This window comes from Sapajus apella, unplaced genomic scaffold (genome assembly GCF_009761245.1).
Source record: "Sapajus apella isolate SASKATOON/1434 unplaced genomic scaffold, GSC_monkey_1.0 scaffold26, whole genome shotgun sequence".
In the NCBI taxonomy this organism is placed as follows: Eukaryota; Metazoa; Chordata; class Mammalia; order Primates; family Cebidae; genus Sapajus; species Sapajus apella.
Window position 1 is genome coordinate 24,065,845 of NW_022436966.1, and position 26,236 is coordinate 24,092,080.

Sequence of the window (26,236 nt, forward strand, 5' to 3'; positions counted from 1 at the left end):
CTATTTAATAAATGGTGTTGGGAAAACTGGCTAGCCATATACAGAAATCTAAAACTTGATCCCTTCCTTAAACCTTAACAAAAATTAACTCAAATGGATTAAAGAGTTAAATGTAAAGCCTATAACCATAAAAACCCTAGAAGAAAACCTAGGAAATACCATTCAGGACATAGGAATGGGCAAAGACTTCATGACTAAAACACCAAAAGCAATGGCAACAAAACCCAAAACTGACTAATGGAATCTAATTAAACTAAAGAGCTTCTGCACAGCAAAAGGAACTATCATCAGAGTGAACAGACAACCTAGAGAACGGGAGAAAATTTTTGCAATCTATCCATCTGACAAAGGGCTAATATTCAGAATGTACAAAAAACCGAAACAGATTTACAAGAGAAAAACAAACCCATTCAAAAGTGGGTGAAGGATATGAACAGACACTTCTCAAAAGAAGATATTTATGCAGCCAACAAACATATGAAAAAAAGCTCATCAGCACTGGTCATTAGAGAAATGTAAATCAAACCCACATTGAAATATCATCTCACACCAGTTAGAATGGTGATCATTAAAAAGTCAGGAGACAACAGATGTTGTAGAGGATGTGGAGAAATAGGAACACTTTTACACTGCTGGTGGGAGTGTAAATTAGTTAAACCATTGTGGAGACAGTGGGGCAATTCCTCAAGGATCTAGAACTAGAAATACCATTTGACCCAGCAATCCCATTACTGAGCATATACCCAAAGGATTATAAATAGTTCTACTATAAAGACACATGCACATGTATGTTTACTGCGGCACTGTTCACAAGAGCAAAGACTAGGAGCCAACCCACATGCCCATCAATGACAGACTGGATAAAGAAAATGTGGCACATATACACATGGAATACTATGCAGTCATAAAAAAGGATGAGTTCATGTCCTTTTTCAGGGACATGGATGAAGCTGGAAACCATCATTCTTAGCAAAGTAATATAAGCACAGAAAACCAAAGACTGCATGTTCTCACTCAAAAGTGGAAGTTGAACAATGAGAACACATAGGCACAGGGAGGGGAACATCACATACCAGGGCCTGTTGGGGCGTGGGGACTAGGGAGGGACACTGTTAGGAGACATACCTAATGTAGATGACAGGTTGATGGGGTGCAGCAAACCATCATGGCGCGTGTATACCTATATAACAAACCTGGACATTCTGCACATGTACCCCAGAATTTAAAGTTTAATCTAAAAAAAAAGAAAAAAAGTAATGTAATAAAATTGTTCTTAATGTTCTCTAATTTAAATCAATGTATCTTTAGTTAAGTGCCACTTTTCATGGTTCTAATCGTTTGGGAGGTTTTTTTTCTCTCAGTTTTTATTCTTTGCTGATTATGAACAAATATTCTTTCTAGTCCTAATCTTTCACAAGAATTAGCTTTTGGTATTGTTGATCCTCTTTATTGTTATTTTTAATTCATTTCTATTATCTTTATTCTTTCTCTCTACTCTTTTACGTTTCTTCTCTCAAGGTAAACATAAATTTTGCAATGTGTTTATAATTAACAAATAGTAATTATACATATTTATGGGGAACACAGTGATGTTTCAATGCATGTAAAGTGATCAGAACAGAGTGATTAGCATACCCATCATCTCAAACATTTACCATTTATTTTTGTTGGGAATGTCAATATCCTTTTTGCTATTTGAAATAGAACACTAGAGTTTATATAGAACTAGAGTTTATATATATATACAACACTAGAGTTTCTTTCTATCTAGGTATAATTTTATCTTCTGTAATAAATCTCTCCCTATCCTTCTCTTCCCCATACCTTTCCCAGCCTCTAGTATCCTCTGTTCTACTTTTTACTTCTTTGAGATTAACTTTTTCTAGCTTCCTCATATTAGTGGGAATATATGCTGTTCAACTTTCTGTTCCTGGCTTGTGTTATTTAGCATAATGTCCTCCAATTCCACACATGTTGCTGCAAATGACAGGATTTTATTCTTTGGCTAAGGATTTTATTCTATGGCTAAATAGCATTTCATTAGGTATATGTATCACATTTGCTTTATCCATTCACCTGTTGTTGGACAACTAGGTTGATTCCGTATCTTGACTACTGAAGAAATGCTACAGTAAACATGGAAGCGTAGATGTCTCTTTGATATACTAATTTCTTTTCCTTTGGATAAATTCCAAGTAGCGGGATTTCTGGATCATATGGTAGCTCTATTTGCAGGTTTTTTTTAATGAACCTTCATACTGTTCTTTATAGAGTCTGTACTAGTTTACTTTCCCAACAACAGTATTTAATTGTTCCCTTTTCTCCTCATCCTTACCAACATTTGTTATTTTGTTGTATTTTTAAGAATAGCCATGCTAACTGGGGTGAGACAATACCTCACTGTGGTTTTAATTTGCATTTTTCTGGTGATTAGGGAGCATGTTTTCATGTACTTGTTGGTCATTTATATGTTTTATTTTGGGAAATGTCTGTTCAGATCATTTGCTTATTTTCTTAATCGACTTTTTTTTTGTTTTGTTTTGTTTTTTTGTGTGTATTTTGGCTGTTGAGATGTTTGAGTTAGTCTTCTGTCAGATGAGTAGTTGGCAAATACTTTCTCCCATTCTGTAGGTTATCTTTTCATTCTGTTGATCATGTTTTTTGTTTCGTTTTGCTGTGAAGAAACTTTTTGGTTTGATAAAATTGCATTTGTTTATTTTTGCTTTTGTTGCTTGTGCTTTTGAAGTCTTTTTCATAAAACCTTTTCCCATACCAATATTCTGAAGCACTTTTACATTTTCTTCTGGTAGTTTTATCATTTCAGGTCTTACATTTAGGTCTTTGATTCATTTTGAGGTCATTTTTATATAGAATGAGAGGTGGGAATATAGTTTTATTCTTCTGCATACTGATAAACAGTTTTCCCAGCAGCATTTATTGAAAAGACTGTCCTTTCCCTAATGAGTGTTCTTGACACCTTTGTCAAAAATTAGTTGGACATCAATACATAGATTAATTTCTGGGTTCTCTATTCTGTTCTTCTGGTCTATGTGTCTATTTTTATGCCAATACCTTGTTGTTTTGGTTACTATATGTTTGTAGCATATTTTAAAGTCTGATAATGCGATGCATATAGCTTTGTTCTTTTTGCTTAGAATGCTTTGGTTATTCAGTGTTTTTGGTGGTTCCATACAAATTTTAAGATTTTTTTTCTATTTCTGTAAAGAATGTTATTGCCATTTTGATAGGGATTACATTGAACCTGTAGATTGATTTAGGTAGTATCGTCATGTTGCCAATATTAAGTATTCTGAATCATGAGTATGAGATGTCTTTATATTTGTATGCTCTTTAATTTCTTTTATCGGTGTTTTGTAGTTTCCCTTGTGGAGGTCTTTTATGTCCTTGGTTAAATTTATTCTTGGGCATTTTTTGTAGCTATTGTGAGATTGCCTTGTTGATTTCTCTTCCAGCCAGTTCGCTGTTTAGGTATTGATATGCTACTGAATTTTTATATTAGTTTTGTAACCCACAACTTTACTTAATTCATTTATCAGTTCTCAGGGTTTGTTGGTAGAGTCTAGGTTTTTCTGTATATAAGATCATGCACTCTGCAAGCAGGGACAATTTGCTTTCCTGTTTTCCCATTTGTATGACCTTTGTTTCTTTCTCTTGCCTAATTGCTCTAGCTAGAACTTCCAGTACAACTATGAATAAAAGTGGTAAGAGTGAGCATTTTTGTCTTGTTCCAGTTCTGAGAGGAAAATGTGAAAACATCAGTAAGATGTACATTGTGGTGCAACGTATTCTAAACTTTATCTATTATACTCTCATTTACTTTGTTTCAAAAATGAAAATTTATCAAGTACAATACCATTACCTATGTTTCTGATTTAAAGGAAATATGTGCATACGTTTTGAATTTGTTAATTAGGACTAGATCAACAATGTCATAATGAAATGTCAGAAGGTTTCTGGTTAAAATTAGCCTTCTATAATAGGCAGAGTTTACAATGTTAAGTGGTAAATCCAGTTTTCTTCAGTAAACATTCAAATAAGTTAGTTCTCTATAACAATCATTTTCAGTGTTAAAATTAGAAGTCAAGAGTCCATTAAACCATTTTAGTAAGACTTTTGCTACTAGTAGAAAGTTTCTTACCCATCTCAGTAATAAACTCAAAGAAAAACTTAACCTTATGATTTCAAAATAGCAAGTTAGTGTAGATTAAACTTAAGCTTTATCTAATATGAAATTATAATGTCTACCTGAGTGTTTACCTTCTCAAACATCTCTATCAACAATCTCTGCTTTTACCATTTCTTATTAAACATATTTTAAGTATCACTTTAAGTTCTAGCCAGAAATGGAATAAAAAAAATATTGGGTTCATAATTTTCTGTTTCCACAATTCTATTTTTCTTTTAGTAGTTTATTGTACTTGAAGCTTAGCTCATTAATTTCTTATCTAATTCTTTTCTTTCCTTCTCTGGTACCATAATTTACATCTATAAATTTCTACTATAGGTAGCAATTTACGATATTTCATGAGTTTGATATGTATTTTCATTATAGTTCAATCTAAATAATTCCTAATTGTAATTTCTCCTTTGACCCATGTATGATTTAAAAGGGTGTTCATTTGTTTCTTTGGTAGGTTGGTTTGCTTTGCTTTTGGTTTTGGTTTTGGTTTTTCCATATGGGTATATGTGTATTGGGGGAGGAGAGTTAATTATATTTATTACTGATTTCTAAGTAATTTAATTGCATCATCATCAAAGAAAGTAATTTTTAAATACTAATTTTCTTTATAACCTAGTTCTTGGTCAGTATGTTTTTAGTGTTCTTTATTGACTTGGTAGGGCTCCCAGCCATTATTGCAACTCACTTATATTTGTTCCCTGCAAATTTCATGTTGGAATTTGATATCCAGTGTTGGACAAGTGACCTAGTGGGAGGTGTCTGTGTCATAGGGGCAGATCCCCCATGAGCGGCTTGGTACCATCCTTGCAGTAATGAGTTAATTCTCACTCTGTTAGTTTACACAAGAGCTGATTATTGAAACGAGCCTGGCATCTACCTTTCCCTCCTCATCCTTCATCATTTGCCACTTGTTGCTTATTCTCCTTCCCCTACTGCCATGAGTGGAAGCTTTCTGAGGCCCTCACCAGAAGCAGACATTGATGCCATGCTTCTTGTGAAGCCTGCAGAACCATGAGTGAAATAAACCTCTTTTCTTTAGAAATTAGTTTCAGGTTTTTCTTTGTAGTTACACAAATGAACTAAGAAACTCACCTATTCAATAGGAAACACTAATTTCTTCATCCGCTATTCCTTCCTGTGTTTTGCGCCTTCCTCCTGGATTGAATTTTCTTATCCTTCAAAGAAATTCTTTCTCTAAAAGTTTATTCATAGCTAATTAAATTTGTTCAGACGTTATTTTATTTTACCCTCACATTTGAATGATAATTTTCTACATTATAGAATTTTAAATTGGCAGTTATTTTATCGAACAGTTTTGAAGATATTTTTACAAGGTTTTCTAATTATTTTTTATTTGAAGACAGTCTATCTTTTTCCCTCCACTTGCATTTAAAATATCTTCTTTAATGGCTCTACAGTTTTAATTCATAGGTATCTGGCAGTGAATTTTTGTTTTCCTCCATGGGATTTGTTGAGATCTCTGAATCTGAGGATTTATATCTTTCATAAGTTATCAAACATTTCTGGATGTTATTTCATTGCAATTTAAATGACTGGTTCTCCATTTTCTATACCTTTCTAGAATCTGTATGAGATGACAAGAAAAGATATCTTCACATTCTGTTCTCCACGTATCATCTCATGTGCCAGTTTGGCACTAAAACATAAATCCCTTTGCCTCTAAGTTCAGAAACTCCCCCAGGGTACCTTGGTTTTACTTTACCCTCTTAGAATTCTGGTTGCATTCACCACTGCTCAGGGGTCCGTCTGGTATTCAACTGCTTTACTTTGGGCCCCTGGGGATTTCTCATAGCCTTTCAAGCTCTGCTATGCATTTAAAATAATATTTGTAATGTTTTATAGAAGACTTCTGAGTAATTTTTTGTGAAAATATTTTCAAATTATCTAGTTTATAACATTTTAGGAAATAGAGGTCAATGAAGATTTTAAGCATCAAAAATATTTAATTATGTTGATAAATTTGAACTGCTTAATGCAGACATAGTCCTTGAAAATTTTAGAAAACATGCACACTACTGGGCTGAATCAAAAAACGCTTTCTAGTTGATGTTATTAAATACAAGAGTCCGTTATTCAAGACTTCACTCTCCGTGCATCTCATTAATTAATATTTTACTTTAATGTTACAATTTCCTTGACACTTTCAGAGTGTTGAAGAGTTTAAAGCAATTTTATTATCTTTAATTATTCGTTTATTTTCATCATTCTTTTGTGTTAAATAGGAACAAAAGGAATTTGTACGTATTAACCAAGGTTAAGTGAGTACAATTAAGTTAGAGTATTGAGCTAACTTTGATTCATTTTAGATGGATATTCTAGAAGTAGATACTCTTCTGTGATCTTAAATTAAATCACCTTTTATTTATATGGCTTAACAAAGACAATGCTTTCAGTATGACCTAATATTTTTGAGTCTTGGGTTCAAAATTCATTCACCCTTAACAACCTTTCTGTTATATATTTGTGTACTTTGGGATCTTTCTCATCTTATTTCTTGTATAATATTTATTGCTATTATATCAGCTATAGCCCTCAACTGTTTTCTAGCAGTTCCAAAGTTTCTGGTATTGCCTTCCCAGCCAGAATATAAACTCCTACAGGACAGCAACAGCACACAGGGTTCTCTCTAATGATTCTTCACCACAGGGTTGGCACACCTTGTAGCCAAGCACAGGCAAGGTGAAAAAAAAAGACCTGATTGCCTGAGTAGCAGCTCTATCTGAAACAGAAATTTCATTAACACCAATAAATAATAGAAGGTTAAAGCAACAAAATGTTTATAAAACTACCCAAGTCCATGGTGTTTGATTACAATTCCTACTCACAGACTGCCTTACAAAAGGAAGTGTTAAAGATTAAAGAAAACCAAATCCCTATTAATCAGTTACAAATCAAGAAAAAGCTAGAGGGAAGAAGGCTGGGGAAAGAATAATATTCTTATTATAAAGATTTCCAAAGGGTCACTTGTAACTACAATCTCAAACCTAGAATTTTCAGAATGCTCAATAGCCATTAATTCAGTTATTCAACAAATATTTATTGACTACCTGTCATGTCAGACACTGTTCTAGGCATTTGGTATATAATCACAACAAATCAAGCCAACATTTCTGCCCTCATGGAACTTGAATTCTAGTTACAATAAATAAATAAATAAATAAGTACACAAAGATAAATAGAAGATATAACATGTCAAATTGCTATGACAAAAAAATTTAAGCAGCAAGAAAGAGGGGTTGGGGCCAAGTTTGGGAGATTATTATTTTAATAGGTGGTTAGGGAAAGCTTCACTGAAATGGTAACATTTCAGCAAATAACATGCCATGAGGATATCTGGGAGAGAAATGTTCCAATCAGAGAGAACTGCAAATGTGGAAACATTAAGCCAGAAGGAACCTGGCATGTCCAAGGAATTGCTAAAGGATACTGTGACAAGACCAGGATGAACAAAGGGTTGTTGTCAAAATTGAGAATACAGGGTCTATAGAAATAAAAAGCAGAAAGCTCTTGTAGAGTACTGAAGACCTTTGTAAACAACTTTGATTTTTCCCCTAGTGAGATAAGGAGCCATTGGAAGGAATTCTGAGGCAGGTGTGAGACAAATATTTCAAGCAGAAGAAAATGGCCAAAGCTGGAGGCGGCTGAGGTTAAGAGAAGACTTTTTTTAGATGAGAAACATTATGGCATGTTTTTATATTAGTAAGCAGAATCCAGGAAAGAAGGGGGGAAAAGATGAATCAAATGTGTGAAGAAAATGGAAAATTGTCATAGCAGTTACTGGGACTAGCCGAGAGGGAAACAGACCTACTGCATATTGGGAAAGCTATTCTTAGACAGGACCCTGGACAGTTCACTCATTGCACCAGGAAAGAAGGCAATGTGTGTAAAGCACAGGTACAGGCAGGTTGATCAGTCAGTGAGCCCTGGGAGATCATAAAGACATTTTCTTCTATTGGTTTTATTTTCATCTCGGAATAGGAGGCAAGGTCAGCTGAGAATTACAATAAAGGAAGAGGTAATGGGGGTTGGAGTAGAGAAAGAGAACAGGCCTCACACAGGACTACCGAAGGCAACATAAGGTGTGGGGACCAGCAAGGTTCATATTCCAACTCTGTCATGTATCAGCCATGTGATCCTGGGTAAGTTTTTTATTCTTCCTAAACTCTAGTTTCCTTATACAAAATGGAGAGACTAATAGTGCCAATATCACCACTTTGTAGAGAGGATTAAGAGAGTGTAAAAGCAATTTCAACATTACTTTATGGCAAGCACTTACTATGTGTTAGCTGTTAACTGATACTATCTTAATATATTAGCATCTCAATTATTTATTAGTGGATAGGTTGTGATATTTTATTTCTACTCTCTTTGCAGGAGGTTTGTCCTCACCAAGCTTCGAGTCATCCCAAAAGGTGCATTTTCAGGATTTGGGGACCTGGAGAGAATGTATGTACCTGACACTGTGAGTGAATGCCTCAAGGGGGTTAGAGAAAGTAACCTCAGATCACATCTAGTAGGATGAACTGTACTTAGTAGCCAGACTGACATGACCAGCCAAACTTTCTGCATCTCCTTACATTTTTTTGTCTCACTATGGTGAGACAAAATGATAGTGTGGAATCTTTCAGTGAGGCCATTGAAATGAGCAAAAGAGCAATCCAAGCAATTTTCCTCATTTCTCAAATAAGGGGTTGTTCCCAGAGTACCTGTGAGTGGAATTTTCATAAATGAAAGCCTCTTTTTTTCTGCAGACACCCAATCTCTTTCAAAAATACTTTCTACTATTTATGATTGATTTTTAATTGACAGCAGGACTTAACACCTGTGCTGTAGAGACTCTCTAGCCTTTTTGTTCCCAAGGTATGCATGCAGGCAAGTAGTAATTGATATATAAACATTTAAAAGTACTAGGAAAGTTTACAGCACTGATGAAGATTTCCTTTGAAAAGAGAAGTCTAGTAGTAAAAGACAGTAAAAGACTATTGGATATCCTCCCACACTTAAAGTAATCCACCCTCCCTTTGAAAGCTCTTGGTACCGCCTCCTGGGCATTTAGAGCCAGGGAGATATGTTCTTCTCTGCAGTGAGACAGCCACGATTCAGGATTTTAATGCCAGTAAGTATAGCAATGAATAAACAGAGTATATACGGAAAGGAATGAAAGCAAGGCAAGAAAGCAAACCTTCAGTTCATGTGTTTCTCTTTGTTGAGGTCATTAAATTTATCGTCTTGGTTCCTTTTTATCCCTTTAAGAATAGTACTTGCTGAAGTCAGAAGAAGTAAGAAAGGAATCCATTAACAAAAGAATCACAAAGTATAGATATCATTATGTCCCAGCAATTAAGCCACCTGCTTAAAGGAGGGTGGTTAGAATCCTGGTTTCAGTGTTAGTTTTAATATAAAATTACTGCATAACCTTGATTAAAGCATTTTATCTTTTAGGGCCTTGGTTTCCTCATCTGTGTATTAAGAAGGGAGTTTTAAAAAGGGGCTTACGTGATTTCCAATTTCTATCCCCAAGCTGGAGGAGAGCCCAATTTAAGACCTGTAATCTTCCAGGGTTTACCTCACTGAAGACATTCAGCTATCACAGGGATTAGAAGATGGGGAAACTCAGCTGAACAGAGTTCACCAAGGAAACCAGGAAAAGAGTATAGTTCAAGAGCTTTGTGCTCAAGATGCATTCCTGGATGAATTCACCATTCCCTCGCCTATAACTAGCACAGACTAAATGATTATTGGATATCCCTGAGTCCCTAAACATCACGATAATTACATAGAATTCTAAAGACAGGCATTTCAGATGTCACAAATAAGCTACTTTAATCAAATTTAATCCAGCAAGTGTGAATGACCCCTCACCGGGTATTCAGCATCAGACAAGACCTTCCGTAGCAATACGAATGGTGGAACTGAGCTGACAAAGCAACAATCCAAGAGACACAGCAGCTGGCTCAGTAACTCAACTTGCCCAGACAGAGCTTGTCCATTTTTACCTCATGTCTTTATTTATCAGCCTGTACTGACACAGTGAGATGCCAAAAATAAAATCGATCTTTTTTATTTCACCCTTTTTATACCCTTAGGCTTTAAAGCATTTTCTAGCAGAGGGCCCAGCATTGGATTGAACCTGAGGAGACTTTGGAATCCCTCAGTCTCCATGCTCACCTCTGTCCATTGTCTTGCCTTCTACTCTTGGTCACCAAAATGTTCTCATCTCCTTTCCAGACCTACCTCCTTCACTCGTGTTCTTCCAGTTGTTAACCAGTTTCCTGAACTTAGTAACTATTGCCCTTTTCTTCACTATCTCCCTCTCCACAAATCACAAAGTCCTTTTCATTCATTCTGCACACGTGACCAACTTTCACCTATCCATATTGGAAAGAAATAAAGGAAAAGTTTTCTGTATAAATTCCACCTTCTTATCATGCTACCTTTTTCTCTCTTCCCCATCAAGACCACTGTGTTGAAAGAGCTGCCTTCATTCACTGCTTCTCTATCCTTTCTTTTCAATCACTTCTTAGCCTACCCACTTGCTATTTGGCCAAAAATTCTTCAAAACTATTAAACTATTCTATCAAAGATCTCAAAAATACCACAGCTACAAGATCCAATGACTTCTACTTTATCCTCTTCTACTTACCTTACATATAGCTTATTTAATTAACCATTAATGTACTTCTTCTCAACACCCTTTCCCCACTTAACTTCTGGGACACCGCACTCTCCTCCCTCCCTATTAACCTCCCAGATTGCTCCATATCCAGTTCTCTTCATCTCTCTTGTTCTTTAACTGCCCTTCAAAAATTTAGGAATTCTAGAGCTCTACTTTTGTCAATTTTCTTCTAACTCCACCCCTGAACAACCAGTTGTCAGATAATGTCTTAATACCTGGGTTCCTAAACTTTCATCTGCAACCTTCACCTCCCTTTTGAGACCATAATTATTGTTTTAAATTAGAAAAATGCCTACACATCTACACCTGAGTAAACTGCAAATACCTGAAATTCAACATATTCAGAACTAGCACATCTTTATCCTTAAATTTCTCATCTTCCCATATTGCCGAGTGAATAATGTCACCATCTGCCCAGGTTCCCAAGCAAGGAAAATCCAGTCTTCCTTGACGCAGGTGCATTCTGTATGTCTTATGCCAAGGTGCTCTTCCAGTCCTACTGACTGCTTCTCAAATGTACTCCAGTATCCAGCCCTCTTCTCATTCCTGCTATTAGACCCAAAATCTCTTCGGCATTTATATAGCCTACTGTATGAAGCTGCCATGCCTATCCCAGCTGCAATCTTCCTGCCACTCTGCTGCCAGATTTGCACTGTTCAAATCCTCTTGCAGAAGAACCTCTATGGATCCTCCTTGCTAAAGACTTAAGTCATAAGTTTGGGGCACATAAATCAAAACCCTTTATCTCACACCATATGCACTGTGTACCTTACACTTTCACCAGGTGGGACAGTTTTCTATTCCCCAAGCACTATTATTACCAGACATCATATTGCATATTTAGAATGTAACAGCTTGTTCTTTGGACAATGTCTGGCACATAAAGGGATTAAAAATAATTGCAGGGGAATGAAACAATAAATAAACAAATAAACAAAATATACTTTCACACTGTTCTTATGTAGATGCTGTCCCTCTGTCTAAAATTTCACTTCATAAAATCCTGGCCCAGTCAGGGGCCAGATGAAATGCTTACTTTTCTGCAGAGCTTTTCCAGAACTTTCCCAGTTTTTCCAAACCAGTATTCTATATTCATAATATTAACAGCACATTTATCAGATTGTATTCAGAATTTATAGTTTATCAGACCCCTTGATTATTCTTTAAGGCCAAGATCAGAATGTAGCAACTTTGTACTACAGTATAAGACCAAGTCTGTCTAGCCTGTCCACTCATGTCTTTCTTCAGCTACAACAATCTTTCCTTGGTATCTTAGTCCATTAGTGCTGCTGTAACAAAATACCACAGACTAGATAATTTACAAGGAACAGAAATTTATTTTTTCACAGTTACGGAGACTTGAAAGTCCAAGATCAAGGCTCCAGCCTCTGGTGACAGCTTTCTTGCTGAGTTCTCACATAGTGGAAGGTAAAAGGGCAAAAGGGGACAAACATGCAAACATGTCCCTACATGGCGGAGGAGAAGACAGAGAACCCATTCCCAAAAGCTTTTTTTAATAGCAACAGAGGAAGGAACAGGCAGCAATCTTTGCTGTTCTGCAGCCTCCACTAGTGATTTCCAGACAAGCAGGATCTGTTGTGGACCTCCAGCAAACTCCAGCAGACCTGCAGCAGAGGGGCCTGACTGTTAGAAGGAAAACTAACAAACAGAAAGAAATAGCATCAACATCAACAAAAAGGAAGTCCACTCACAGACCCCTTCCAAAGGTCACTGACCTCAAAAACCAAAGGTAGATAAATCCAAGAAGATGGGAAGAAAGAAGAGCAAAAAGGCTGAAAACTCCAAAAACCAGAATGCTTCTTCTCCTTTAAGAGATCACAGCTCCTCACCAGCAAGGGAACAAAAATGGACAGAGAATGAGTTTGAAAAATTGACAGAAGCAGGCTTCCGAAGATGGGTAATAACAAACTTCTATGAGCTAAAGCTCAAACTTCTATGAGCATGTTCTGATCCAATGCAAGGAAGCTAAGAAGCTTGAAAAAAGGTTAGATGAAAACCTAACTAGAATAACCACTTTAGAGAACATAACCTGATGGAGCCGAAAAAGATAGCACAAGAACTTCATGAAGCATATACAAGTTTCAATAGCCAAATCGATCAAGCAGAAGAAAGGATATCAGAGATTGAAGATCAACTCAATGAAATAAAGCTAGAAGACAAGATTAGAGGAAAAAAAAAAAGAGTGAAAGGAAATGAACAAAGCCTCCAAGAAATATGGGATTATGTGTAAAGACCAAATCTACGTTTGATCGGTATACATAAAAGTGAAAGGGAGGATGAAACCAAGTTAGAAAGCACTTTTCAGGATATTATCCAGGAGAACCTCTCCAACCTAGCAAGGCAGCCAAACATTCAAATTCAGAGAATACAGAGAACACACGAACTCCTTGAGAAGAACAACCCCAAGGCATATAATCGTCAGATTCACCAAGGCTGAAATGAAGGAAAAAATGCTAAGGGCAGCCAGAGAGAAAGGTCAGGTTATCCACAAAAGGACCCTCATCAGACTAACAGCAGATCTCTTGGCGGAAACCCTACAAGCCAGAAGAGAGTGGGGACCAATATTCAACATTCTTAAAGAAAAGAATTTTCAACCCTGAATTTCATATCCAGCCAAACTAAGCTTCATAAGTGAAGAAGAAATAAAATCCTTTACAGACAAGCATATGCTGAGAGATTTTGTCACCACCAGGCCTGCCCTAGAAGAGCTCCCAAAGGAAGCACTAAACATGGAAAGGAACAACCAGTACCAGTAACTGCAAAAGCATACCAAATTGTAAATGCTATCGACGCTAGAAAGAAACTGCATCAATTAAGGGGCAAAACAACCAGCTAGAATCATAATGGCAGGGTCACATTTACACATAACAATATTAACCTTAGATGTAAATGGGCTAAATGCCCAATTAAAAGACACTGACTGGCAAATTGGATAAAGAGTCAAGACCCATTGGTGTGCTTTATTCAGGAGACCCATCTAATGTGCAAAGGCACACAAGACTCAAAGTAAAGGGATGAAGGAATATTTACCAAGCAAATGGAAAGCAAAAAAAATCAGGGATTGTAATCCTATTCTCTGATAAAACAGACTTTAAACCATAAAATTCAAAACAGACAAAGAAAGACATGAAGATTTTTTTAGTGAACATGTGTGCATGGTGGGGTGAATGTAGAAGATGACATAATCAGATATAAATTTAGAAAATATTACTCTATGTGGAAAATCGATGAGGGAGAGGGAAGAGCATGCTGGTAAATGGAGACAGCGCAAGTTGAAGGCTGTTGCAGTTACACAAGTGCTCTGTTTTAAATGTTTTTTCCCGTCCAAATTTCCTGTTAAAACTCAATCTCCAATTCAACATTGGGAAACACAGCCTTTTGAGAGTGGCTGGATCAATGCAACAAGAACAACTAACTATCCTAAATATATATATGCCCCCAGTGCAGGAGCACCCAGATTCATAAAGCAAGTTCTTAGAGACCTACAAAGAGACTTAGACTCCCACACAATAATAGTGGGAGACTTTAATGCCCCACTGTCAGTATTAAACAGATCAATGAAACAGAAAATTAGCAAGGATATCCAGAATTTGAACTCAGCTCTGGACCAAGCAGACCTACTAGACATCTACGGAGCTCTTCACCCAAAATCAACAGAATATACATTCTTCTCAGCACCATATCGCACCAATTTCAAAATTGACCACATAATTGGAAGTAAAACACTCCTCAGCAAATGCAAAAGAACAGAAATCCTAACAGTCTCTCGGACCACAGTGCAATCAAATTGGAACTCAGGATTAAGAAACTCAATCAAAACCACACAAGTACATGGAAACTGAACAACCTGCTCCTGAATGAATACTGGATAAATAACCAAATGAAGGCAAAAATAAAGACGTTCTTTGAAACCAATGAGAACAAAGACAAAATATACGAGAAACTCTGGGACACTTTTAAAGCAGTGTATAGAGGAAAATGTATAGCACTAAATGCCCAAAAGAGAAAGCAGGAAAGACCTAAAATAGATACCCTAATGTCAAAATTAAAAGAACTAGAGAAGAAAAAAAATTCAAAAGCCAGCAAAAGCAACTATTCATCTATTCATGACGATAAGGCCCTTGTGTTACGGGCCCTAAACCACTCTCAAAAGGCCACATTTCCCAATGTTGAACTGGAGTTTGAGTTTTAACAGGAAATTTGGTGGGGAAAAAACATTTAAACCAGAGCATTTATGTAACTACAACCGCCTTCAACTTGTGCTGTCCCCGTTTACCAGCATGCTCTTCTTTCTCATCCATGTTCAACATACAGTAATATTTTCTAAATTTATATCTGATTATGTCGTCTCCTACATTTGCCCTACCATGCACACACATACACTAAAAAACTCTTCATGTCTTACCTCTTTCTTCTATTGCTTTTCATTCCACAGTTTTCCTTTTTCTTTTATTTTTAATTAACACATAATTGTACATATTTATAATCATGGTAACACATAATCATACAATAATTGTGTACAGTGTGCTATTTTGATACATATATACATTGGGTAATAAATCAGGGTAATTAACATATCTCACATGAATATCATTTCTTTGTTTTGGAAACATTCAAAATCTCCTCTTCTGCATATTTCAAAATACACAGTAATTGTTGTTCATTATAATTACAGAGAACACTAGAACTTATTCCTCCTATTTTGCTGTACTTTTATATCTATTAACCAGTCTTTGGCTATCCCCTCTCCCACATAGACTTCCCTGCCTCCAATAACCACTCTTCTACTCTCTGCTTCTTTGAGGTCAAATTTTTTAGCTACCACATATGAGTGAGAACATGCAATATTTCCCTTTCTGTGCCTGACTTATTTCACCTAACATAATATCCTCCAAGATTATCTATGTTGCTGTGAATGACAGAATTTTGCTCCCTTTCATCACTAAATAGTATTCCATTGTGTGTCATATATATTTATAATATGTAAATACTATAAATATAATGTAATAATATATTGATATTAATATATTAATGTCAAATATTAATATTAAATAATATAATCAATATTATATATAATTTATTTATATATATATATATATATATATATATATAATACACATAGCATTTTCTTTATCCATTTCTTTGTGAACACGTAAGTTGATTCCATACCTTGGCTATTGAGGATAATGCTACAATAAACATCAGAATGCAAATAGGCCTTTGACATATTTACAGCACTGACGAAGATTTCCTTTGAAAAGAGAAGACTCCTTTGTTACTGCAAACATTCAGTTCATATTGGGCTGGTTTAATTTAGGGTTTTTCCAAGATATGGTTTTCTCAAAGTGGGGTGTAGTAGTAAAAGACAGAGCAAATCCTCCCACACTTTAAGTAATCCTCCCTCCCTTTGAAAGCTTTTCCTCAATCTAGATGATATTAGCTGAAGGTTTGTCATCTATGGCCCTTATTGTGTTGAGGTACTTTCCTTCTACACCTAATTTATTGAGAGTTTTAAATCATGAAATCATGTTGAATTTTACCAAATGCTTTTTCTATATTTATTGACATGGTTATATGACTTTTGTCCATCATTCTATTGCTGTATTGTATCATGTTTATTAATTTGCATATGTTAAAACATTCTTGCATTTCCCAGATAAACCTCACTTAATCACGGCATGTTGTCTCTTTGATGTCTTGTTGGTTTTGGACTGCTAGTATTTTGCTGTGAATTTTTGCATCTATCTTCATCAGGGTTGCTGGCCTATGGTTTTTCTTTTTCCTTTTTTTTTTTTTTTTGCTATGTGCTTGTCTGGTATGTGGGCAATGTCAGCCTATGAGAATGAGTTAGAGTTCCCTCTGATTCAACTTTTAGAATAGTTTGAGAAGAATTGGTATTAATCCTTTTTCAAAGGTTCTATAGAATTCAGCAGTGACACCATCTGGTCCTGGGCTTTTCTTTGTTGGGAGATTTTCAATTATCTGTTCAAACTTGTCACTTATTATTGGTTGGTTCAGGTTTTGTATTTTTTTCTTGGTTCAACCTTGGTGGGTTGTATTTGTCTAGGAATTTATCCAGATTTTGAAATTTATTGGTGTATACTTGTTCATAGCAATCTTTAATGAACCTCTGTATTTTTGTGGTAACCATTGTAATGTTACTACTACTGCTACTGTGACTGTGTATGTTTTTCATTTCTGATTTTATTTGGGTATTCTTCCTTTTTTCTTAGTCTAGCTAATGGTTTGTTCATTTGGTGTATCATTTCAGAAAAGTATCTTTTTGTTTCATTGATCTTCTATATTTTAGTGTTTATTTCTGCTCTGATATTTATTACTTTTCTCTTCTAATAATTTTTTGTTTGGTTTGTTGCTTTTTTAGTTCCTTGAGCTGCATTGTTAATTGGTTGGAAATCTTTCTTGTTTTTTGATATATGGATTTACTGCCATAAATTTGCCTCTTAATATTGCTTTTGCTGTCTCCCATAGGTTTTGGTATGTCATGTTTTCATTTTCTTTTAAAAAAGTTTTAAATTTTATTCTTAATTTCCTCTTTACCCATTGATCATTCAGAAATGTGCTCTTTAATTTCCATGTAGTGTATGCTTTCAAATGTTTCTCTTGTTATTGATTTCTAGGTTTATTCCACTGTGGCATTCTAAGATACTTGATATGATTTTGATTTTTTTTAATTTTTTGAGACTTGTTTATTGTCCTGACAGAAACAATATGACCAATTCTGAAAAGTATTTCATTTGCTCATGATGAGAATGTGTATTCTGCAGCTGGTGGATTAAATGTTCTGTAAGTTTCTGGTCTGTGATGCAGTTTAAATCCAATGTTTCTTTGTTGATTTTCACTCTAAGCAATCTGTCCAATGCTGAGAGTGGGGTATTGAAGTCTTCAACTACTAATGAATTGTGATCTATCTCTCCCTTTAGGTCTAACAATATTTGCTTTTTATATCTGCGTGCTTTGTTGTTAGGTATCTATCTATCTCTCTATCTATATAGATAGATAGAGATATAGATATAGATATATTCCAATTGTAATAATTTCTTGCTGAATTGATCCTTTTATTATATAATGTTAATCTTTGTCTCTTTTTACATCTTTTAACTTAACTCTGTTTTTCTGATGTAAGTATAGCTATTCCTGCTTTGTGTTGGGTTTACAAGGAATATCTCTTTTTAATCCTTTCACTTTCAGTCTATGTGTCTTTACAGGTAAAGTAAGTTTCTTGTAGACAGCATGTATTCGGGTCTTTAAAAAAAACATCTATTTCACCAGTCTATATATTTTAAATGGGAATTTAGTCTATTTACATTCAAGATTACTATTAATTGGTCAGGACTTACTCCTACCATTAACTGTTCTCTGCTTGTTTTATATACATCTTTTGCTTCTTACTTCCTCTTTTATTTGTATTATTGCAATTAGGTGGTTTTCTGTAGTGATGGGCTTGATTCCTCTCTCATTGTCCTTTGTGTATCAGTTCTAACAGTGAGTGTTAGAGTTCTGCATGTTGTCATGATGTTGGTTTCAGTCTTTCTACTTCCCAATGGAAGACTCCTTTGAGCATTTCTTGTTTGGCAGGTCTAGTTGTGATCAGTTCCCTTAGTTTTTTCTTGTCTGTGAAAGATTTTTTTCACCTTCCTTTCTGAAGGGTAGCTTTGCTGGGCATAATATTCTTGTGTTGCAGCTTTTTCTTTTAATACTTTGAATATATTATCCTGTTCTCCCCTGGCCCATAAGGTTTGTGCTAAGAAATCTATTCTTCATCCAATGTGGATTTTTTAGTGTGTGATTTGAGGCTTTTTCCTTCTTGTTTTCACAAGTTTCTCTTTTTCTTTGATTTTTGACTATTTGACTATAATGTGCCTTGGAAAGGACTTTGGAGCTGACTCTCTTTGGGATTTCTTTTTCCCCAAGTCTTGGGAGTGGATGTTCATCTCTTTATCAAGACTTGGGAAATTTTCAGCTATCATTTCATTAAATATGCTTTCTATATATTTTCCTTTCTCTTCTCTTTCTGGAATTCCCATAATATGAATATTTATATGGTTAACAATGCCTTATAAATTCTATAGATTTTATTATTTTTTATTATTTATTTTTGCCTATGTTCTTTCAAAAGACCTGTCTTCAAGTTCAGATATTTTTTCTTCTTCTTGGTCAATCTGTTGTTAAAGCTCTCAGTTGGTTCCTTTTATATGTTTATTAATTGACTTCAGCTGTAGGATTTCTGTTTGATTCTTTCTGCCAAATTTCTCATTCAAGTTATGAGCTGTTTCGCTGATTTGATTAAATTGTCTATGTATATTCTCTCGTATCTTACTGAGTTTCCTTTATTATTATTTTCAATTCTTTTTCTGGCATTTTATCTATTTCTTTGTAATCAAGGTCTGTGACTGGAAAATTACTGTGTTCCTTTAGGTGTCATGTTTCCTTGCTTTTCCATCTTTGATGTATCCCTACATTGATTTGTATGCATCTGGTCAAACAGTCACCTATTCCAATTTTATGAAATAGGTTTTATAAGGAAAGACATTCATTTGGATGGGTCTTGGGGTGCTGTTTTGGTGAGATGCTTTGACTTTGGTTCTAGATGAATGCAATAGTGTAGTCTCTGTGTCATTTATTTTGCTGTAATCCATGTTAGTGATGTTTGCAACAGTCTCAGCAGTCTAATCTGAGAGAGTGTCTGTGGTGGTTGTGCTGTGGCTTTGCTAGAGGTAGGCTTGCCAGGCTGTTCCTCAGGTCACGGGTACATGTGTGCACACAATGGGTTGACCAACTCAGGGTCTGACTCACTGGAGTTGGGGTGGCTGTTATTCTGACCAAAGGCATGGGTATATGGTTTCTCCACTGGCTTAAGGGCATGCCTACATGGGGCTATCTCTCAGGCCCAGATATATGTGCATAGCTACTTGGCTGTCCTGGGGGTATGTCTGCTTGGGGTGGCCCACAGGGATGTTTTGCAGGCCTTGGACATGGTTGCATGGCCTATTGGCTGAGGTGGGGCTGTGTATCTTCTTTGGGTAGATTATGGGGCTATTTCTTGATCCAGGATGTGGGTGCAAGGCTAATTGGCCACCCTGGAGGCATGTCTGCCAGTAGCAAAGGAACCTGTGGGCTATTTCTTATACCAAGACATGGGCACACAGCTGCTAGGTTGGCCTGGGAGCATACTCATTGGGGCCCACCCACAGAGCTACATTCATCACTTTTTCCATCCTCCTGGACACGCAGGAGATAGGTAGCTTCATTAGTGCTATGTTATGGATAGCAAAACAAGCTTAAATAGATCAAATTCTCTGTCCAAGGTAACACAGTGGGTAAACAATAGAAAAAGATATTGCAGAATAGAATGCACCTCACCTAAATGGAACTAGACTAGTTTGCAGAGATGCTGACTTCACATATCTTTATTTTTTTCTCTCTTTGGATCTGTCTCTATGATGTACAAGTGTTTCTACCTCTCCAATCCTCATCTCCCTAATCTGTAAAATGCTAATATTAAGGTCTATTTCATAGAGTTGTCAAGGCCCTTAATACTCAACCTCAGTATCTGACACAACATGGGCATTTGATTAATTTATTTTTCCCCTATTCCTCTTGTTAGAATGATTAGGAAAACAGTGCCCCAACCCCTGCTGATGATTCTTCCTATTTATTAGCCCAGCTTAACCCAGCCTCTCCTCTACTTCTTTCAGAAGTCAATAAGGAAAGGACCTTTTTTTTTTTTTTTGAAGAACCAGGAACAGAAGTTTCTCCATTAGAAATGAAATGGCCACTGTTCACACCTTAGCTTTTATCTGCACCACTATCTCAAACCTCCCTATTCTTCAATGCTTTGAGACTTGCTGGGGAAAAAAAAGAAATCATTAAACTCTGCAATGTGAAGTGGCTTTGCAAAGTGCACTGTAAACTGTTTACATTGTCTTTAATTACTTCAGAGCCATATGTCAGCTTGGTATAAAGTGTGAAGATTACTCTGAATAGGGTGGGGGGAGTAGGTGACAATGCGGTGATTTATGGTAACCAGAAAAATTATGTATGGAAATGAGTTCAATTTAAAAACACATCTATGTGTTATTATAACACTGGAGGTGGGGGAAAAAGTTAGTTTATAACAAAATATCTTTCGAAATAGAAGCATGATGAATATGTAAATGAGACCAATCAACATCAGCTGAGATATGGTATATGCAGATGAGGTGGCGATGAGCCAAAATGTGAAATAGCTCCCAAACCATAAATATGAACCACATAAAATTCATTTGAAATATTCATGATAACATAAGGACAAAAAATATAATGAAGTGATTTATTTGCATATAAAAATGAGAACACTAGTCTGACACTCCAGCCTCCACCCCCAGATCACTGGGGAAAGAAAAGTTAACTTAACAGGGGGACTGTTAGAGAAAGATTTATTGAATGAGAATTGTTGCAAGCACATTAAAAAAGTTGAGGAGCCTCCCAATTCTCCGTTCTTCAGGATCACTCAGCACAGATAAAAGGAAAGTAAATCAAGTAACTGTAACTGCAACAGTGCTAGAAAATACGGGTTCCACTCAGCTTTGCCCCTCGGAGAATCTCCTTGTTAGATGACTTAAGTTTCTTCCTAACCCAACCTTCTGTGATTCTGGGAGATAATGGGCAAAGCAGCCTTGAGTCCTACTTACTCAAAGCAAAAAGGAGAGGCTGATGATTCTACTGACTCCTGTTTAAAAAAAAAAAAAGAAAAAAAAATGGAAGTCCAGTGTTAGACTGGTTAGATCTTTGAATTGGAAGAGATTCGAGTCCCTGGGAATAACAAGGAAATGATGTTGAGTGGTTCTCTTCTTAGGTTGCACTTTAGAATCCCCTGGAGAACTTTAAAAATAATGTACACGCCCAAATATCACTTCCAGAGATTTTTATTCCATTTATCCAGGGCAGGGTCTAAACATTAATCATTGTTTAAATCTCCCTTGATGATTCTAATGTACATCTAGAGTTGAAAACCACTGAGGTAGATGATAGTTTAGTCAGAATCCGATTTGTACAAAGAACATTCATGAGCATGTAAAGTGTATCTATATGTTACAGCTAGAGAAGAATAAAACAAAGAGGAGATTCGCAGGACGTAAGATCAAAGAGTAAGCTGGGAGTGAGGTCATATAGTACCTGACAGACCATGGGAACACATTTGGGTGTCAGTGTGATTGAGATTAAATGGGATGTTTTGAGCAACAAAGTGACATGATCTGATTTGTATTTGTTAAAAATGGTCCATACACATTAACAAATTTTGACCTCCTAATATTTTGTTTAAAATGTTTTATCTATATTTGTGGCAGTATTAGTCTGTATATTTTCTTGTCATTTCTTGTTTGATTTTGTTCTACCTGTATTATAAAATGAGTTGGGAAAATTCTCTAATCATCTATATCCTGAAGGAATTTATTTTATAGAATTCAATAGGGAAATAATAGATTTTTTCCCACAAATGATGCTGAATCAACTTTGTATCCATGTAGGAAAAACAATAAACCCCACCCTTACCTCATGTTATATACAAAATTTAACTTTAAATGGATAATTGACTTAAATGCAAAAACTAAAAATTTAAAACTGTTAGGAGAAAATATTTTACAATCTCAGGACAGGCAAAGATTCCTTAAGTATAACACATTAAACATAAAAGTGTTATTTTGAACTTCATTAAAAGGAAAAACTTTTCCTTTTCAAAAGACACAATTAAAAAAAAAAAGGAACAAAAGACACCATCAAGAAAATGACAACCAAACCACATGAGAGAAAATATTTGTAATATATATATCTGAAAAGGGACTTGTATCAAGAACGTATCTTTACACATATAAAGAAGTAAAAAATAAGTAAACACACAATCTAATTTAAAATGGGCAAAATATCTGAACAGATAACTTCACAAAAGAAGATACACAAATCGGCAATAAGCACATGAAAAAATGCTCATCATTAGTCATTAGCAAAATGCAATTTTAAACCATAATGAAATATTATTCCATACCCACTAAAACGGCCAAGAGTAAAAGCTAATAATACTAGGTTATTGGTGAGGCTGTGGAGCAACTGGAACTCTTACACATCTTTAGTGAGAACTTAAAGTGGCACAACCTCTTTGGTAAACACTCTGTAAGTTTCTTATATTGACCCAAGATACATAAATACATATATTTCCACACAGAGACTGCAAGAATGTTCATAACAGATGTATTCATAATAGCCCCAAACAGAAAGTCACTCTAATATCCATCAGCAGGTCAATGGGTAAACAAATGGTATGACATTCACACAACTAAATACTGAACAGTAATAAAAAAGAATACACTGCTAATATGTAAAGCAACATGGATAAATTTCTCAAAAGCATTATAGTAAGCAAAGAAGCCAGACACAGAAGGTATACCATATGATTCTATTTATATGAAACTCAAAAAAGAAGAAAATCTAATCTATGGCAACAGAAAGATTAGTAGTTGCCTGGTTCCCAGGGTGGTGATGAGGAGTGTCTGGGAAGGCAGACAAGGAAACATTTTTAAGGTGGTGAAGATATTTTGTATCTTGATTGTGGTAGTAGTTACAGATGGAAGAGTTAAAATGAATGCTATTATTTGTCAAATTATACTTCAACAGAGTTGATTTTTAAATCAACAATTATTCTATACCTATTCTGGGTCAGGTGTTTTAAATACTACATCTCAGTTAATCCACACTTTATAGACAGGGATACTGACATTCACAAAAGGTAAGAAACCAAGCAACATCAGAGGATCCTTACGTGGTGAAGCTAGGATTTAAACCCAAGGTAGTCTGGTCCTTTCTGCTACACAAGGCTTCTTTTAGTTGGAATCTACCATTTTCCTACATGTTCCTACTAAGTGAAAGAGGGATTGATGGGAAAATTGAAGCTATTAACTTCCTTTGATGACATTTATTATGAGAGGAGAGGATGTCTGTGCCTAAGCCCTTGGAACTGCCACAAACCAGAACCTTGAGTCATTTTCTACTGCTATAGTCATAGAGGCAAGGAAACCACTTCTCCGAGCTATTTTACTTTCAAGTTCCAGCTTGCTAACTCATTTCTGAGTAAAGCTCCTGCTGAGAGTAGCTGTAGTCCAAGGGCTTGCAAACTGAGCTGGCTGTTAAGTTGCAAATTAACTTAGTTATCACTCGGGAAATGCAGGAGTTGGGCCAATTAAATTGTTATTATTGACCCAGGTCCAACATGAGTTAATGTCTAGAAGGTGAAAGTCCTTATGTCATTTCCTGTTCTCCATAAGTATTCTGAAAATAACTATTTCTGTTGTATTTATTGCCTCAACCAAGAACACAAGAAGCTCTTTTCTTGTCACTTTTTAGGTTGATGTGGTTTTAATGTTTCCATTAAGTCTCCTTATTTTTAACTTGCGAGGTGTGTCCTTAAAATAAACTCTACAATATCTAAGAACTGCCCAGATCAGAAAGGGAGTAAGTTACTAGCTTTTTATTTAGATGTTTGGATTTTTTGTTTCTTTCTTTTATTTGGGTTTTGTTTTAATTCCTTTTTATCTATTAGCGTAGGGGCTATATGAGTCTGATAAAGAAAGCAGAGTTTTTGAGATCTGTAATTTTATAGATGCCCCCAACCCTATACTCATTGTAACTCTTCACACCTCAGTCACGTATGCTTTATCCATGAGGACAGAGTGGGATTTCCTTGGCTGGAAGAGATTATAAGGAAGAAAATATAGGAAGAATGCAGGCAAGAGGACCACTGTGAGCTAATAAGCTTATGGTAATAAAGATGTATGTCATAGATGCTCCCTGGCTTGAGAGAGCACAGATATGCCCTCATTTACATCAGTCATCTCTATTATTATTCTCCACCCTCTTGGCCATTTGATACTCCAAGCATTCATAGTCCTGGTGACTTCTGCTTGGTACCTTTCATTCAGCAGCTAAGACTTCCCGGTGCCACGATAGAACAGAGGTTACTCAAGGCATTTCTGACTTGCCATCAAACACAATCTTCTTCCATTTTCTAATTAACAGCCAAGTGAGGTTATCTTATCTTTTACCACTTCTGCTTCAGCCACGCTTTCGCTTTGGACTCTCCTTGACAAAACAAGCTATGTGTGAGACCTTCAGTGAATTATATTTGTCGGCGCTCAGAGATATACTAGAAAATGAACTGGCCTTGTTTCCCCCTTGCCAGTAACTCACTGTCTATCCAGTGAAGGTACAATTAAAGCAGCATAATACTCAAGTTAAAAATATCCTTGTGGCTCTGCTCTGGGGACTTTGCTATTTTTAAAAAAATAGATGGCTTTAAAATAAAAAGAAGCAATCTAAAGGTAAGCTCCAATCAATGCACAAACTACTTATTTTTATTTCCTCATTTAGTCCATGCCCATCACAACCACATCCATCTGGGCTGTTTATGACTTAATAAGATGCTTTAAACAGTAAAAGATTCAAATGGAATATGGACCCACTTGCCTGTCCACCTTCCAACAAATAAATTGCCTGAATCTTATACTTCATAAATCTCCCCTTCAGTGCTCAGATTTACCCTGGCCAGCCTACACAGCAATCAAATGACCAAAGATATGTTTTTATAGTTCAGACCATTCCAGAAGTTAAACAGGCAGAAAGGAAAAGTACAGGAGCTTGGAATAAATGCCAGAGGAGCCTAAATGAATGAAGCAGAAGTTAGCCATCCCAGTGGGTCTCAGGTTCTGAGAGTGTCTGGGCAGAGAGATAGCAATTGTTGATGCCAAATGTTTTATAAACATATAATTTGCACTTGGATGTGAGCACGCTTTGAATAGTTAAAAGTGCATACAAATTCAAGGTATGAATAATAAGGAGAGCATGTTTGCTCTGTTTCCTATTCACAGTATCTCAGCCTGGCTACACATACATTGACTACTAATTCTGTCCCTTCCCTCTTCTCATATTCCTCCAACGCACCTAGCACAGGGTTAGGCACACTGAAATTATAATGGCAAGTGAAGTTTATTCATTTGTAGTCTCTACCTCTGGGTTCCTTTCCCAACTTTTCAGAGCCTCACTGTTTTAAGAAAACCACTTTTTATTTTTTGTTTTACGATTTTTTTTATCATCCCAAACTTTTTCTTTCCAGTCTTGCCGAGGTATGACTGATGTGTAAAAACTGCATATATTTAAGCGGTACAGGCCAGCCATGGTGGCTCTTACCTCTAATCCCAGCACTTTGGGAGGCTGAGGTGGGTGGATCATTTGAGGTCAGAAGTTCAAGACCAGCCTAACCAACATGGTGA

At 35.9% G+C, this 26,236-nt stretch overlaps 1 protein-coding gene across 3 annotated transcripts in view; it reads left to right on the forward strand.

Moving 5' to 3' along the window:
- The window catches only part of FSHR (follicle stimulating hormone receptor), a 189,128-nt gene that overhangs the window by 74,368 nt on the left and 88,524 nt on the right, over nt 1–26,236 (forward strand). For 2 of the 3 annotated variants that reach the window (XM_032292155.1, XM_032292156.1), the window contains exon 2: nt 8,597–8,668. In XM_032292155.1, the coding sequence (XP_032148046.1) occupies nt 8,597–8,668 (72 nt within the window). Of the gene's footprint in view, nt 1–2,568; nt 2,574–8,596; nt 8,669–26,236 lie in introns of those variants that run through there. The other variant, XM_032292157.1, reaches the window with a different exon arrangement.